The sequence below is a fragment of the Salmo salar genome, chromosome ssa03 (assembly GCF_905237065.1).
Source record: "Salmo salar chromosome ssa03, Ssal_v3.1, whole genome shotgun sequence".
Classification (NCBI taxonomy): Eukaryota; Metazoa; Chordata; class Actinopteri; order Salmoniformes; family Salmonidae; genus Salmo; species Salmo salar.
In genome coordinates, this window is record NC_059444.1 from 48,402,287 (window position 1) to 48,420,577 (window position 18,291).

The 18,291-nt window shown below is 43.5% G+C and overlaps 1 protein-coding gene across 3 annotated transcripts in view; it reads left to right on the plus strand.

Annotated features, from left to right (window-relative positions):
* LOC106600634 (phospholipid-transporting ATPase IA) overlaps positions 1-18,291 on the plus strand; it is a 180,680-nt gene that overhangs the window by 127,608 nt on the left and 34,781 nt on the right. For all 3 annotated transcript variants that reach the window (XR_006769146.1, XM_014192136.2, XM_045714902.1), the window contains exons 9-10: positions 4,327-4,401; positions 8,796-8,918. Coding sequence is in view for 2 of the 3 variants with exons in the window: in XM_014192136.2 (XP_014047611.1) it covers positions 4,327-4,401; positions 8,796-8,918 (198 nt within the window). In the remaining variant the exon portion in view is untranslated. The remainder of the gene's footprint in view (positions 1-4,326; positions 4,402-8,795; positions 8,919-18,291) is intronic.

The window sequence follows — 18,291 nt, forward strand, 5'->3', positions numbered from 1 at the left end:
TTTGCCATAATATGGACTTGGTCTTTTACCAAATAGGGCTATTTTCTGTATATCACCCCTACCTTATCACAACACAACTGATTGGCTCAACTGCATTAAGAAGGAAAGAAATTCCACAAATTAACTTTTATCATGGCATATCTGTTAATTGAAATGACTTCAAATCAAATTTTATTTGTCACATCTGTCGAATACAACAGACCAATAGACCTTACCGTGAAATGCTTACTTACAAGCCATTAATCAACAATGTAGTTCAAGAAATAGAGCTAAGAAAATCAAAATCAAAAAGAAAGAAAATCAAAAAGTAACACAAGAAATGAATATAACAATAACAAGGCTATACACAGGGGGTATCGGTACCGAGTCAATGTGCGGGGCTACAGGTTAGTCGAGGTAACTTGTAAAGTGACTATGTATAGATAATAAACAGCGAGTAGCAGCAGTGGGGTGGGGGTGGGGGGTCAATTTAAATAGTCCGGGTGGCCATTTGATGAATTGTTCAGCAGTCTTATGGCTTGGGGGTAGAAGCTGTTGAAGAGCCTTTTGGTCCAAGACTTGACGCTCCGGTACCGCTTGCTGTGCGGTAGCAGAGAGAACAGTCTATGACTTGGTTAACTGGAGTCTTTGACAATTTTTTGGGCCTTCTTCTGACTCCGTCTAGTATATAGGTCCTGGATGTCAGGAAGCTTGGGCCGTACGCACTACCCTCTTTACCGCCTTATGGTCAGATGCCAAGCAGTTGCCATACCAGGCGGTGATTCAACCGGGCAGGATGCTCTCGATGGTGGAGCTGTAGAACTTTTTGAGGATGTGGGGACCCATGCCATATCTTTTCAGTATCCTGGGGAGAAAAGGCATTGTCGTGCTCTCTTCACAACTATCTTGGTGTGTTTGGACCATGATAGTTCGTTGGTGATGTGGACGCCAAGGAACTTAACTCTCGACCCGCTCCATTTCAGCCCCGTCGATGTTATTGGGGGCCTGTTCGGCCCTTCTTTTCCTATAGTCCATGATCAGTTCCTTTGTCTTGCTCACATTCAGGGAGAGGTTGTTGTCCTGGCACCACACTGCCAGGTCTCTGACCTCCTCCCTATAGGCTGTCTCATCATTGTCGATGATCAGGCCTACTACTGTTGTGTCGTCAGAAAACTTAATGATGGTGTTGGAGTCGTGCTTTGCCACACAGTCGTGAGTGAAGAGGGAGTACAGGAGAGGACTAAGCACACACCCCTGAGGGGCCCCGGTGTTGAGGATCAGTGTGGCAGAAGCATTGTTGCCTACCCCTACCACCTGTGGGTGGCCCGTCAGGAAGTCCTGGCTCCAGTTGCAGAGGGAGGTGTTTAGTCCCAGAGTCCTTAGCTTAGTGATGAGCTTTGTGGGCGCTATTGTGTTGAACGCTGAACTGTAGTCAATGAACAGCATTCTCACATAGGTGTTCCTTTTGTCCAGGTGGAAAAGGGCAGTGTGGAGTGCGATTGAGAGTGTGTCATTTGTTTATCTGTTGGGGCGGTATTGCGAATTGGAGTGGATCTAGGGTTTCTGACATAATGGTGTTGATGTGAGTCATGACCAGCCTTTCAAAGCACTTCATGACTACCGATGTGAGTGCTACGGGGCGGTAATCATTTAGGCAGGTTACCTTCGCTTTCTTGGCCACAGGGACTATTGTGGTATGTTTGAAACATGTAGGAATTACAGACTCGGTCAGGGAAAGGTTGAACATTTCAGTGAAGACACTTGCCAGTTGGTCCGTGCATGCTTTGAGTACACGTCATGGTAATCAGTCTGGCCCCGCGGTTTTGTGAATGTTGACCTGTTTAAAGGTCTTGCTCACATCGGCTACGAAGACCGTGATCATGTAGTTGTCCAGAACAGCTGATGCTCTTATGCATGCTTCAGTGTTGCTTGCCTTGAAGCGAGCATAAAAGGCATTTAGCTCGTCTGGTAGGCTCGCGTCACTGGCAGCTTGCGGCTGTGCTTCCCTTTGTAGTCCTTCATAGTTTTGAAGCCCTACCACATCCGACGAGCATCGGTGCCGGTGTAGTAGGATTCAATCTTAGTACTCTATTGAGACTTTGCCTGTTTGATGGTTCGTCTGAGGGCATTTCTTATAAGCGTCCGGATTGGTGTCCTGCTCCTTGAAAGCGGCAGCTCTAGCCTTTAGCTCGGTGGGGATGTTGCCTGTCATCCATGGCTTCTGGTTGGTATATGTACGTACAGTCATTGTGGGGACAACGTCGTCGATGGACTTATTGATGAAGCTGGGGATTGAGGTGGTATACTCCTCAATGCCATTGGATAAATCCCAGAACATATTCCAGTCTGTGCTAGCAAAACATTCCTGTAGTGTCATTAATTTCAGGTGACTACCTCATGAAGCTGGTTGAGAGAATGCCAAGAGTGTGCAAAGCTGTCATCAAAGCAAAGAGTGGCTGCTTTGGAGAATCTCAAATATAAAATATATTTTGATTTCTTTCACACTTGTTTGGTTACTACATGATTCCATATGTGTTGTTTCATAGTTTTGATGTCTTCACTATTATTCTACAATGTAGAACATTTTACAAATTAAGAAAAACCCTGGAATGAGTAGGTATGTCCAAACTTTTGACTGGTACTGTATAATATCTCTCGCTCTCTCCATCTTCTCCTTCATTTTGGAAGAAGTTCAACTATTGTCTTTCTCTCTCTTTGAGCTAAATAAGCTAAATCACCATAAGCTAACTCATAAGCTGTAACTTATGCTTTCAGTGCTAGATTAATTATCTGATCCATTGATTGGGTGGACAACATGTCAGTTCATGCTGCAAAAGCTCTGATAGGTTGGAGGACATTCTCTGGAAGTTGTCTATGGAAGGGGGTGAGAACTACGAGCCTCCTAGGTTTTGTATTGAAGTCAATTTACCCAGAGGAGGACGGAAACTAGCTGTCCTCCGGCTACACCATTGTGCTACCCTACCGAATGATGTTGAGGCTACTGTAGACCTTCATTGCAAAACTGTATGTTTTAATAAATTATTTGGTGACGTGAATATATTTAGTATAGTTTTATCTGAAAAGGATAACTTTTTTAATGTTTCACTATTTTTATGAAACTCACTGAGGAGGATGGTCCTCCCCTTCCTACTCTGTGGAGCCTCCACTGTTGTAGATCAATGACTGTCAACACAACAATTACATGCTTAGTTCGACACTGAAGGAGAGGACACAGTTGTCACAAAGGGTGAGAGGTATTTTCGGAAGGTAGAAAGTAATTTGAGCAAAAAAATCTGTGAACCAGCGATTCATAACATTTGACTCTATTTCCTGGCCAATGCATGCTACATTTTGACCAGTTTGGGGTCTCGTAGACCGATGCACTCGTCTGCACTCATATCTTAAACATTTGAACCGGGACTGATGGGTATTGGTGAATCGTTACATCCCAACCCTCTTAGAAAAACATATGCTAAATAGAAGCATATAGGGTTCTTTGTTTTGTCCCCTTAGGGCAACCCTTTTTGGTGGGTTCTTCATAGAACCCCCTGTGTATGGTTCTACCTAGAACCCTATATGAAGGGTTCTGCCTAGAACCCTCTATAAAGGGTTCTACCAAGAACAAATTTTATAATCTCAAGGTCCTTGCTAGAACCCTGTATGAAGGGTTCTACCGAGAACCATTTCATCTTTGGAGGGTTCCTCCTAGAATGATCTATGAATGGTTCCACCAACCTTATTAGCATTTAAAATTACGTTATTTATGACAATAATTGCATATATCATAAGGCCTTTCTTTGAGGGCCTAGTTATACCCTAACACAGTGGTGTTAGATAACTCCTGGTTTACAGGCTACATCAGGTGAACTGGAACAACCATCCCAGTATCGGGTCCAATGAGTATACCTACTAACAGAATGGATTAGTTTGTTATTTATCTTTGTGTAGCATAGCATTAATCAACCAATAAATGTACATGCAAAAACAGATATTAAAACAAACAATTCTGATTATCACCCTGCAGTAGAGCATGCTGGAAAATATGGCTCTATGTAGATAGAACCCTTCTTGACTTCTAAATAATCCTTCTTGCCTTCCAAAGAATCATCAAAGAACCCTTTCTTCCAAAAATGTTTTTAGGATGTTAAAGGTTCTAGGTAGAACCCTTTGCCTTACAAAGAACCCTTGTCTTCGGATCAAAGCAGTTCTTGGTAGAACCCTATCCCTTTTTTCTAAGAGTGCAGTAAAGGGCATATTGCTTAATGTCGAGTGATTGAAAACATGCATCCAAATGGGAAGGGGACGAGACCAAATGTCCTCTTTGCTCTGCTCTTTTGTCTCCTTCAGATCTTGTTTGCCTTTGTCAATGGATTCTCTGGTCAGATTCTGTTTGAGCGCTGGTGCATCGGCCTGTACAATGTGGTGAGTGTTTATCTGATTTACTCTCCTCTCTCCATTACTGTGAAAGAGCCTGTTTTATAATTCCCCTCCCCTGTTGCTCTCTGGCAAGAAAACTAATTTGCTGTGGCACCCCAGACGTGTTCCCCTTACAGCAGGACCATATCATCATATCCTGAGACATTTCCCAATTATTTATGACCTGCTGTTAAGTCCATATTCCCCTCGTGCCCCGAACTATGTACTGAATGTGGAAAGAACAACAGCCTTGCATGCCCCCAAAGAGTGTAGTTAGTGAAGGTGGTCATTTGTGAATGATAAAGGAGCAGGTTGAATAGAGCAGCACACAACCAGCTCTGGGCAACTGATGTCCCACAGGGTTCGGTTTTGGATCTAATGAACCTATGTTTCCTGTCTGTCAAATGAAATGAGTGAACGGGTGGAAAGAATGTGTATTTTAATACTGCAACAAAAAATGTGAATAGTACATTGTTTGGGTTTCAAGGAGTTGACGTGTAGCTTTACACCTTTTATTAAAGATATACCCAAGTCCATAAACAAAAGCGAGTGAGGGAAGTGAGAGGAGAGAAGTGCCCGCACACCGTTGACGGAACGCTAATGGAAGTGATTTCATCGTCGACCAAGAAATTAGAACATAGTCACCGCTCTGGCTGTTTTTGAGATTGCTCAGTAAACTGCCAACATTTTAAACCAGCAACAGTGTATGGGGGGGTGGGCTATTTTTTCACTTTACCTAAAATGCAGGGAAATTCCACCAGCTCTGTGGGAGTCTGTTGGAGGCAGTGGCCCGAATCCGCCCCTCAATGGCAATGCTTGGCACCCTGAATGAGAAACGATGCAGTGGAGCACGTCCTCCTGCATCCCACCAGCCCCAGCCTGCAGTCTGGAGCCTGCAGATGGGCCAGTGGGGAACTCACACCACTGACTCGAAGAGTCCCCCAGATATACAATACTGACACTTCTCACTCTGTTCTCTCATTCCTCTCTCTCATTCTCTTTCTCTCTCTCAGTAGCTGCTGCAGAGTGAAACATTACAACACCACATAGAAATTACACTTGCTCCACGAAAATACCTGCTAACTAGTCAAGGGCGTCGCAGATGTTCGTCTGAGATGTCTTTTGAATATGAATGGAGTGTGTCGAATCAAAATAAAACTCCAAAAGTGCTACACGCTCGACAGCCTCCACTCAATAGAATCAGGGCAAGTCATAACTTCAGCATATGGCAATCAATGCAAATGATAAGCAACATTTTTGGGGGATTTCACTGTTTACAAAACAAAAAACAGTTTACAATGTTCACAAATGTGGGATGAACTGGGCATGATGGGCAATGATGGGCAATGATGTATATGAGAGGCTTTGAAGCCACTGATTGGCCATATTGGCACTCCAAAGTAGTAAGTAGACCTTCATAGGAATGAATGGAATTCTACAGTATTTCAATTACATATATTTAAGTATTTTTGTTGTTGTAATGGGGACAGTAACATTAGTAATCTCAACAACGACAAAAATATTTAAGGAAAATGTTTTTAGATATTTTTTTTATTTATATGTTTAGATCACATAATATTATTTAAAAGTATGCATTAAGGTGTCTGTAATAGAATAAACATGTAGACATTAAAACATGCATTTCTATAGCTTCCAAAATATCTTTTACAATGGTGAGGGAGTGCCAAGATGGAGGCGTGGTGACTTTAACATCTAGTGTAGAAATAATTTGCTAATGGACAGGATGAATTGTATCTTATTGTTGATACTTTTCTTGGTATTGTTTGGCCCATGGTAAGCAAACTGTTTCTTTTCAGACCTTTTCCACATTTTGTAACATCACAGCCTTATTCTAAAATAATTTAAATTGTTCTACACACAATACCCCATAATGACAAAGCAAAAACAGGTTTTTAAAATGTTTGCAAATTTATACAAAATAAAAAACCTGTAATATCACATCGACATAAGTTTTCAGACCCTTTACTTAGTACTTTGTTGAAGTACCTTTGACAGTGATTACAGCCTTGAGTTTTCTTGGGTATGACGCTACAAGCTTGGCACACTTGTATTTAGGGAGTTTCTCCCATTCTTCTCTGCAAATCCTCTCAAGCTCTGTCAGGTTGGATGGGTAGCATTGCTGCACAGCAATTTTCAGGTCTCTCCAGAGACGTTGGATCAGGTTCAAGTCCGGGCTCTGGCAGGGCCACTCAAGGACATTCACAGACTTGTCCCGAAGCCACTCCAGCGTTGTCTTGGCTGTGTGCTTAGGGTCGTTGTCCTGTTGGAAGGTGAACCTTCGCCCCAGTCTGAGGTCCTGGAGCAGGTTTTCATGAAGGGTCTCTCTGTACTTTGCTCCATTCATCTTTCCCTTGATCCTGACTAGTCTCCCAGTCCTTGCTGCTAAAAAACATCCCCAAAGCATGATGCTGCCACCCCCATGCTTCACCGTAGGGAGGTTTCCTCCAGATGTGACACTTGGCATTCAGGTCAAAGAGTTCAATCTTGGTTTCATCAGACCAGAGAATCTTGCTTCTCATCTGAGAGTCCTTTAGGTTTCTTTTGGCGACTTCAAGCGGGCTGTCATGTGTCTTTTACTGAGGAGTGGCTTCTGTCTGGCCACTCTACTATAAAGGCCTGATTGGTGAAGTGCTGCAGAAATAGTTGTCCTTCTGGAAGGTTCTCCCATCTCCACAGAGGAACTCTGGAGCTCTGTCAGAGTGACCATCGGTTCTTGGTCACCTCCCTAACCAAGGCCCTTCTCCCCCGATTGCTCAGTTTGACTGGGCGGCAAGCTCTAGGAAGAGTCAAGGTAGTTCCAAACTTCTTCCATTTAAGAATGATGGAGGCCACTGTGTTCTTGGGGACCTTCAATGCTGCAGACATGTTTTGGTACCCTTCCCCAGATCTGTGCCTTGACACGATCCTGTCTCTGAGCTCTTCGGAAAATTCCTTTGACCTCATGGCTTGGTTTTTGTTCTGACATGCACTGTCAACTGTGGGACCTTATATATACATGTGTGTGCCTTTCCAAATCATGTACAATCAAGTTGTTGAAACATCTCAAGGATTATTAATGGAAACAGGATGCACATGAGCTCAAATTTGAGTCTGATAGCAAAGGGTTTGACTACTTATGTATTTTTTTTCTAAAAACCTGTTTTTGCTTTGTCATTATGGGGAATTGTGTGTAGATTGAAGGAAAAAAATATGTAATCCATTTTAGAATAAGGTTGTAACGTAACAAAATATGGAAAAATTCAAGGAGTTCGAATACTTTCCGAATGCACTGTATACAGTGCCGTGAAAAAGTATTTGTCCCTTTCTGATTCTCTTTGTTTTTGGCATATTTCTGACACAGAATGTTATCAAATCTTCAACCATAACCTAATATTAGATAAAGGGAACCTGAGTAAACAAATAACACAAAATGTTGATACATATTTCATTTATTTAATTAACAAAGTTATGCTACACCCAATGCCCCTCTGTGGAAAAGTAATTCCCCCTTACACTCAATAACTGGTTGTGCCACCTTTAACTGGTTGTGCTCTGTATCAGAGAATTCTAAAGGAGAATGTCAGGTCATCCATCCGTGAGCTGAAGCGCAGCTGTGTCATGCAGCAAGACAATGATCCTAAACACACAATCAAGTCTACATCAGAATGGCTGAAAAGCAACACATTTAAGTTCAAAGTCCAGATCTAATCCTGAATTGAGATGTTGTGGCAGGACCTGAAACGAGCAGTTCATGCTCGAAAACCCACAAATGTTGCTTAGTTAAAGCAGTTCTACATGAAAGAGTGGGCCAAAATTCCTCCACAGCGATGTGAGCCTGATCAACAACTACAGGAAGCGTTTGGATGCAGTCATTGCAGATAAAGGCGGCACAACCAGTTGTTGAGTGTAAGGGGACATTAACTTTTTCACACAGGGGCATTGGGTGTCGCATAACTTTGTTTATTAAATAAATGAAAAAAGTATTAATATATTGTGTTATTTGTGTTTATCCAATATTATGTTTTGGTTTAAGATCTGATCAAATTCAGTGTCCAAAATATTCAAACATTTTGAAAATCAGAAAGGGGGCAAATACTTAGCCGAATAGGACATCATTAGTGTCCGTGTTTTCACTAATGCAGTAATGGAATAAATTATATCTTGAAGGTCCTTGTGATTATGAAAAGCCTGGCTTTCATTAGGTTACTCACTGAGGAACGATAAGACTGTTTTCCCATCCAAAATTGTATCTGATAGCGTCTTTGCTAACAGGCCGTTAGTTGAGTCTACTGGGCCTTTGAGTTTACTACCTTTATCCTCACTTCTTGGTTTTGTGATGGGAAATGTTGAACAATGCAAAACAGTGTGGTTTAATTTGACATGTGTGTTTGTGTGTTTAGATTTTCACCGCTCTGCCTCCTCTCACTCTGGGAATATTTGAACGCTCATGCAGGAAAGAGAACATGTTGAAGTACCCGGAACTCTACAAAACCTCCCAGAATGCCATGGGCTTCAACACCAAGGTAGGTCATGTGTCTGTTTGTGTCTGAACGTTAGAGGAACATTGTCTCAACGATTCCTTCATTTTCTGTCATTCCACTTTTACCCCTCATGTTGTTTGTCTGGGCCACATTTCCATTCATAGTGTAGTAAATTCTTAACTATTTTCTAAGCTTAAATAGGTTTACTAAGGTTTACTTAGCACCAACAAACAAAAAGGGAGATATAAGACTGCAATCAACCAGGCGTTTTTTTCTTTCTTCTAACCTCTGTTCTGTCTCCAAATTGACATCCTTTACACACAATGGAGACTTGATAAGCTCCGAAATGCTCCAAACTGATTTTAGGTCAGTCTAATGACAGAGAGTGAATCTGCGCATCTGCCCCAATTAGTCTGTGTCTTACGCGTGGGGTCTCTCCACATAATGATCACCAGTCTTACCAGGTGCAGTGGTCAGAGGGTGTCTGCCTGCCTGTCTCTCTATCTATTGGGGGGGGGGGGTGCTGTCCGTTAGCTTTCCCCTGCTGTCTGTTAACAAAGATGTCTCCCCTTCTCCACGCCTGCCCCCCCTTCTACGGCCTTTAACCCCCCATCCACGGCACACCTAGCCCCCTTACTTTACAGGCGTGGAGACCCGGTTAGTGCCGCATGGAGACAGATTAAAGCCCGAGTGGCCATGGAGGTCAGGGGCGACATGGGGAGATAGTGGGCCAGAGAGAGGGGTGGAGGAGGGGGAAGGTTAAAGGGAGAGAGTGTGCTCTGCTGTGAGGATGTGATGGCATAAACTGTGGAAAATTATGATTGTTTTTTAAGCAAGGGGCTGTTTGAACTGGAGGCCTTCTGCCTGGTCAGGCTGGTTTAGCCTAAGTACTTTAAATAAGATAACCCCAGTCTACTGGTCTCTCCCCAGAGAGTTAGTCTGCATGGTGTCAGTCACCTCACAGTTAGAGTTGACCCATGGACCTCAGCCGGCATGTCCCTCTCACAGCTTTTATTTCTGTTTGGGTGAGAGAAGGGCTCCATATGACCAAGTGTTATATGACCCTCCAGGGAATAGCAGGGTGACATTGTGCAAGGCAGGCCGTAGTCTCAGTTTTGTGGTTTCAAGTCGCCCTGCAAATCAAGACTGTCAAAAAACTGACTTGTTGATTCAAATTGGTTTTCTTCCATTTTCGTTTGACTCCTTGCTAAAGCCCTGTAATAATGACTTGTCCAGGTCACCGTGGTGTTTTCACTGGCCTGTCCACGCTTTCCCTCCGATAAATTTCAATGCTGCATGGCCCGAGGCAAGGTGCAAAAATCCAGCAGGAATTTGCCCGAAACCCCTTTCTTTCTGCACGCAACAGATACTGTCTGAGCGAATTAAAGGCATTTGTGTTGAGGAGGTGAGAGAGAGCGGGCCGGGGAAGGGTGTGAAATATTTCAGGCGTCGCCGCCTGCACCACTGTGTCCCCTTTCATTTTTAATTGCATTTTCCTGACACTTAAGTCACTCTAATAAACCTCAGTCCCCCGATGTGGCCCCCAGTAATTACACTGCCATTTTCCTCCATTTACTCTTCCCCCACTCCCTCCTCTCCTCCCTTGCTCTGCGCAACAGCATTAAAGAGGAAGGACAGGAAATATTTGGCCCGATATAAACGACATCCTTTCATGCTTTTTTTAAGCAATTAGGTACCGCACAATGGGCCCGAATCTTTTAGCCAGGGCACGGACATGGACAGGCCGGCATTCATGCCAGAGTTCTTAGCAACCTACCGGGATACAGCGGTGGGGGGAGGGGAGTGAGGCTTCACTATGACAAATGATTATGAACATTTATTGATTTAATTAGCATTCATTGGGGTGCTGGGCATTTGTAAAGGCTTATTGTTCCACACTGTGTTGTGTTGGGGCAAAGTGAGGATGGTGATGTGAGGTGGGGTTGTTGTTCCACACTGGGTTGTGTTGGGGCAGAGTGAGGAGGGTGATGTGTGGTGGGGTAGGGGTGGGGGAGGCAGGGACAGGGACAGGGGGGGAAAGTTGTAGGCTACTTGCCAGTTGAGGCTAATTGGGTTTAAACATGTAATTGTAACATTGGAGATAATCTATCACACATTGAACCACAGAGATGGGGGGGGTGAGGGGTACATCCATCAGATGTAGTGATCACAATATACTAGCCATATCAAAGTTCCAAAGGCTGGGCATAATATTGTGTATAAGAGGTCATACAATATGTTTTGTAGTGATTCCAATGTTGTTGATGTGAAGAATATTTGTTGGTCTGTGGTGTGTAATGACGAGCAACCAGACATTGCACTTGACACATTTCTGAAATTTGTTATCCCAGTTAGCATGCACCTATTAAGAAAATGACTGTAAAAATGGTTAACCTCTTGGGGCTATGTGGGACGCTAGCGTGCCCCCCGTGGTGCACCCTATCAACAGCAGGTGCATTTCAAGAGCGGCAAATTTGAAACCAAATAAATGTCAAAATTCAAATTTTTCAAACATACAACTATCTTACACCCTTTGAAAGATAAACATCTCCTTAATCTAACCACGTTGTCCGATTTCAAAAAGATTTTACGGCGAAAGCATAAAGTTAGATTATGTTAGGAGAGTACATTGACAATAGCTGTGTGTAATGTTTTGTGAATTCAAAGACAGGCGTCACCAAAACCATAAAACCAGCTAAAATGATGCACTAACCTTTGACAATCTCCATCAGATGACACTCCTAGGACATTATGTTAGACAATGCATGCATTTTTAGTTCTATCAAGTTCATATTTATATCCAAAAACAGCGTTTTACTATGGCGTTGATGTTCAGGAAATCGTTTCCCTTCAATAACCGGCAGTCAAGTCAGCACCACAAATTAAATAATTAAAATTAGAAAACATTGGTAAAATATTATATTGTCATTTAAAGAATTATAGATTTACATCTCTTGAACGCAATCGACTTGCCAGATTTAAAAATAACCTTACTGGGAAATCACACTTTGCAATAATCTGAGCACTGCGCCCAGAAAAATACACTTTGCGATACAGACAAACGGCCATGTTGGAGAGATCTAAAATCGAAAATACTATGTAAATAATCCATTACCTTTGATTCTCTTCATCAGATGTCACTTCCAGGAATCCCAGGTCCATAACGAATGTAGTTTTGTTCAAAAAAGCTCATCATTTATGTCCAAAAAGCTCCGTGTTGTTCGCACATGATCTAAGCCCGCCGGACTTCACTTCATGAACGAGGGGAAAAAAATATATTTACGTTCGTTCAAACATGTCAAACGTTGTATAGCATAAATCATTAGTGCCTTTTTTAACCAGAACATGAATAATATTCAAGGTGGACTAATGCATTCTCTTTTAAAACGTATTGGAACGAGGGTACCCAACATGACCTCGCGCGCCAGAGTCTAATCGGCCATCACCGTTCCAAGGCTCTTGTTCGGTCAGATCTCATAGTAGAAGACTCAAAACACTTTGTAAAGGCTGGTGACATCTAGTGGAAGCAATAGGAAGTGCCAAAACATTAATCAGCCCCTGTGTGTTTCAATGGCATAGGCTTAAAGGTAATTCAACACATCAGGTATCCACTTCCTGTCAGAAAATGTCTCAGGGTTTTGCCTGCCAAATGAGTTCTGTTATACTCACAGACACCATTCAAACAGTTTTAGAAACTTTAGGGTGTTTTCTATCCATATATAATAAGTATATGCATATTCTAGTTACTGGGTAGGATTAGTAACCAGATTAAATCGGGTACGTTTTTTTATCCAGCCATGAAAATACTGCCCCCTAGCCCCAACAGGTTAAATCCCTGTGGATTAATGAGGAATTAAAACATTGTATGGTTGAGAGGGATGAGGCAAAAGAGATGGCAAATAGGTCTGGCTGCACAACCGATTGGCAAATGTACTGCAAATTGAGAAATCATGTGACTAAACTGAATAAAAAGAAGAAAGTACACTATGAAACAAAGGTAAATGATATACAGAATGATAGTAAAAAGCTTTGGAACACCTTAAAGGAAATTTGGGGCAAAAAGGCAAACTTGGCTCCATCATTCATTGACTCAGATGGCTCATTCATCACAAAACCTACTGATATTGCCAACTACTTTAATGATTTTATCATTATCATTGGCAAGATTTGCAAACTTAGGCAAGACATGCCAGCAACAATCTCCGACGCTACACATCCAAGTATATCTGACCAAATTATTGTAATTTTGAATTCCGTAAAGGAAACGTGGAAGAGGTGACAGAATTATTGTTGTCTATCAACAATGACAAGCCACCGGTGTCTGACAACGTGGATGGAAAATTACTGAGGATAATAGCGGACAATATTGCCACTCCTATTTGCCATATCTTCAATTTAAGCCTACTAGAAAGTGTGTGCCCTCAGGCCTGGAGGGAAGCAAAAGTTATTCCCCTACCTAAGAATAGGAAATCCCCCTTAACTGGCTCAAATAGCCGACCAATCAGCCTGTTACCAACCCTTAGTAAACTTTTGGAAAAAATGTGTTTGACCAGATACAATGCTATTTTACAGTAAACAAATTGATAACAGACTTTCAACACGCTTCTAGGGAAGGACATTCAACAAGCACACCACTTACACAAATTCTGAGGATTGGCTGAGAGAAGTTGATGGCGGCTGTTTTGTTAGACTTCAGTGCGGCTTTTGACATTATTGATCATAGTCTGTTGCTGGAAAAACGTATGTGTTATGGCTTTACACCCCCTGCTATGTTGTGGTTAAAGAGCTACCTGTCCTACAGAACACAGAGTGTGTTCTTTAAAGGAAGCCTCCAACAAATGGAAGCCTTTAAAACCTGTTGGGGATACCCCTTCCCGTTCGGATCCCGTTAACGGGATTGCTTGACAAGATACAACGCGCGAAATTCAAAACAGAATAAATCGAATAATTTAAATTTCTCAACAATCAACTATCTTACACCCTTTGAAATATAAACATCTCCTTAATCTAATCACGTTGTCCGATTTCAAAAAGGCTTTACGGCGAAAGCATAAAGTTAGATTATGTTAGGACAGTACATTGAAAATAGCTTTGTGTAATGTTTTGTTAAAGACAGGCGTCACCAAAAGCAGAAAACCAGCTAAAATTATGCACTACCCTTTGACAATCTTCATCAGATGACACTCCTAGGACATTATGTTAGACAATACATGTATTTTCTGTTCTATCAAGTTCATATTTCTATCCAAAAACAGCATTTTACAGTGGTGGTGAAATTCAGAAAATATTTTCCCTCAAATGCTGCCGGTGAATCAGCGGGACTGGTGAATCATGGAGCGGGACTGGTGAATCAGCGCTACAATTTACAAAATTACTATTCGAAAACATTGGTAAATTATAATATTGTCATTCAAAGAATTATAGATTAACATCTCGTGAATGCAACCGCATTGCCAGATTTCAAAATAACTTTACTGGGAAATCACACTTTGCAATAAATGAGGTGCTATGCTAAGAAAAATAGGCTAGGCGATACATGTTAGCGCCATCTTGGAACCATCTAAAATCAAATATACTATTGTAAATATTCACTTACCTTTGATTATCTTCATCAGAAGGCACTTCCAGGAATCCCAGGTCCACAACAAATGTAGTTTTGTTCGAAAAAGTTAATAATTTATGTCCCAATAGCTCCTTCTTGTTAGCGCGTTCTGTAGGCTACTCAAAATGTACCGAAGCCCGCGGGACTTGTCGCCACGAAAGAGCCAAAAAAATATATTTACTTTCGTTCAAACATGTCAAACGTTGTATAGCATAAGTCATTAGGGCCTTTTTCAATCAGAACTTCAATAATATTCAAGGCGGACGATTGCATTGTCTTATAAAACGTTTCGGAAAGAAAGGGTCCCCACACGCATGCGCGTCATAGTAGACATGGCCATCCGCCTATGACCAACTTTCCAGGCCTCTCGTTCGGTCAGTTTTTACAGGAGAACACTCAAACCACTTTGTAAAGACTGTTGACATCTAGTGGAAAAATTAATCCTAACTCACTGTGTGTTTCAATGGCAAAGGTTTGAAGTGATTCCACACATCAGATTTCCACTTCCTGTTAGGATTTATCTCAGGGTTTTGACTGCCATATGAGTTCTGTTATACTCACAGACACCATTCAAACGGTTTTAGAAACTTTTGTGTTTTCTATCCAAATCTACTAATTATATGCATATTCTCGTTTCTGGGCAAGAGCTGTAAACAGTTTAAATCGGGTACGTTTTTTATCCGGCCGTGCAAATACTGCCCCCTATCCCCAACAGGTTTTAATGGAAGCCTCCAACAAAATCCAGGTAGAATCAGGAATTCCTCAGGGCAGCTGTCTAGGCCCCTTACTTTTTTCAATCTTTACTAACGACATGCAACTGGCTTTGAGTAAAACCAGTGTGTCTATGTATGCAGATGACTCAACACTATACACGTCAGCTACCACAGCGACTGAAATGACAGCAACACTTAACAAAGAGTTGCAATTAGTTTCAGAATGGGTTGCAAGGAATAAGTTAGTCCTAAATATTTCAAAAACTAAAAGCATTGTATTTGGGACAAATCATTCACTAAACCCTAAACCTCAACTAAATCTTGTAATGAATAATGTGGAAATTGAGCAAGTTGAGGAGACTAAACTGCTTGAAGTAACCCTGGATTATAAACTGTCATGGTCAAAACATATTGATACAACAGTAGCTAAGATGGGGAGAACTCGGTCTATAATAAAGTGTTACTCTGCATTCCTAACAGCACTATAAACAAAGCAGGTCCTACAGGCCCTAGTTTTGTCACACCTGGACTACTGTTCAAAGAGGGATTTTGTAATTGGCTCAGAACAGGGCAGCACGTCTGGCCTTGGACGTACACAGAGAGCTAACATTGTCAATATCTCCTGGCTCAAAGTGGAGGAGAGAATAACTTCATCACTACTTTTATATATGAGAGGTATTGACATGTTGAATGCACCGAGCTGTCTGTTTGAACTACTGGCACACAGCTCTGACACCCATGCATACCCCGCAAGACATGCCATCAGAGGTCTCTTCACAGTCCTCAAGTCCAGAACAGACTATGGGAGGCACACAGTACTACATAGTGCCATGACTACATGGAACTCTATTCCACATCAAGTAACTCATGCCAGCATTAAAATTAGATTAAAAAAACAGATAAAAATACACCTTATGGAACAGCGGGGACTGTGAAGCAACCCAAACATAGACATATGCATACAAACACACAATAACATACACACATATACACATGGATTTTGTGTAATAGATATGTGGTAATAGAGTAGAGGCCTGAGGGCACACACTTAATATGTTGTGAAATCTGTTATGAATGTATTGTAATGTTTTTAAAATGTATAATTGCTAATTTTGCTGGACCCCAGGAAGAGTAGCTGCTGCCTTGGCAAAAACGCATTAACTTCAATAAGGAGGTCGGTTTTATAATTTGTCTAAAATAAGAAATTGTGTTTTTATAGACCAATTTTATGAAGTTGACGAGTGCTTTTTACAGAAGTGTGATATTAAATTGGTCTTGTATCCTGCCAAAAATGTATTAAAAAGTTTAAATATTGTCACGATCGTCGTAATGAGCGGACCAAGGCGCAGTGTGAGTTGAGTTCCACATACTTTATTTCACAGTGAAACTACCAAAAAAAAAACAATAAACATAATACGAACGTGAAAGCCGTAGTGCTAAACACACTAACACAAACAATATCCCACAAAAGCAGGTGGGAACAGGGACACCTTAAGTATGATCCCCAATTAGAGACAACGATAATCAGCTGCCTCTAATTGGGAACCATACTCAATCATAGAAATTAATCGACTAGAACAACCCCTAGTCACGCCCTGACCTACAACACCATAGAGAACCAAGGGCTCTCTATGGTCAGGGCGTGACAGTACCCCCCCCCCAAAGGTGTGGACTCCGGCCGCAAAACCTGAAACCAAATGGGGAGGGTGGGGGTGGACTAGTGTCGGTGGCGGCTCCGGTGTGGGTCGCCCCTGCATCCGGATCCGGACATGGTGCCGGGCTGAACGCCATGCCTCGACTGGGCATCGGCGCAGAGGAAGGCTCTGGCCTTGGAGCGGAACTGGATGCCTGGACTGGGCATCGGCGCAGAGGAGGGCTCTGGCCATGGAGCTGGGTTGGACGCCGTGCCTGGACTGGGCACCGGCGCAGAGGAAGGCTCCTGCCAGGGAGCGGGACTGGACACCATGCCTGGACTGGGCACCGGCGCAGAGGAAGGCTCCGGCCTTGGAGCGGGACTGGACGCCGTGCCTGGACTGGACACCGGCGCAGAGGAAGGCTCCTGCCATGGAGCGGGACTGGACGCCATGCCTGGACGCCATGCCTGGACTGGGCACCGGCGCAGAGGAAGGCTCCTGCCATGGCACCGGTGCAGGAAGCTCCGGGCCGTGGACCGTCACTGGAAGCTCCGGGCCGTGGACGTCACTGGAAGCTCTGGGCCGTTGACCGTCACTGGAAGCTCCGGGCCGTTGACCGTCACTGGAAGCTCCGGGCCGTTGACCGTCACTGGAAGCTCCGGGCCGTTGACCGTCACTGGAAGCTTCGGGCCGTTGACCGTCACTGGAAGCTCCGGGCCGTTGACCGTCACTGGAAGCTCCGGGCCATTGATTGTCACTGGAGGACAAGTGCGGGGAGCCGGCACAGGATGTACCGGGCTGGAGAGGCACACTGGAGGCCTGGTGCGTGGAGCCTGCACAGGTGGCACTGGACTGATGACACGCTCTTCAGGGCGAGTGCGAGGAACCGGCACAGGACGTACCGGGCTGGCGCACTGGAGGCCTAGTGCGTGGAGCCGGTACAGGTTGCACCGGACTGGTAACACGCTCTTCAGGGCGAGTGCGGGGAGCAGGCACAGGACGTATTAGACTGGGGATTCGCACTGGGGGCCTGATGTGTGGAGCCAGCACAGGTGGCACCGGACTGTTGACACGCACTTCAGCACGCCTGCGCTGCAGCATGTTCCTCGCTAACACCCCGGTACCCCTCATTGAACTCCTCCACCGACTCCCATTCGGGCTCTGGCACTCTCCGCTGCTCAGCCGTCCACCCTATGTGCCCCCCCAAAAATAAGAATCTTGGGGTTTCTGTGGCCGCGGACCCCGGCATCGTCGCTGTCCTTCTATCTTCCTTGGTGTCTCCTTCCAAGGAAGGGTCTCACATCCTCCCATTATTTCCTCCCATGTCCAAAACTCCTTTACCTCCATAACAAGCTGATTGGTCCTTGCTTGGTGGGATATTCTGTCACGATTGCCGTAATGAGCGGACCAAGGCGCAGCGTGAGTTGAGTTCCACATACTTTATTTCATAGGGAAACTACAAAAAA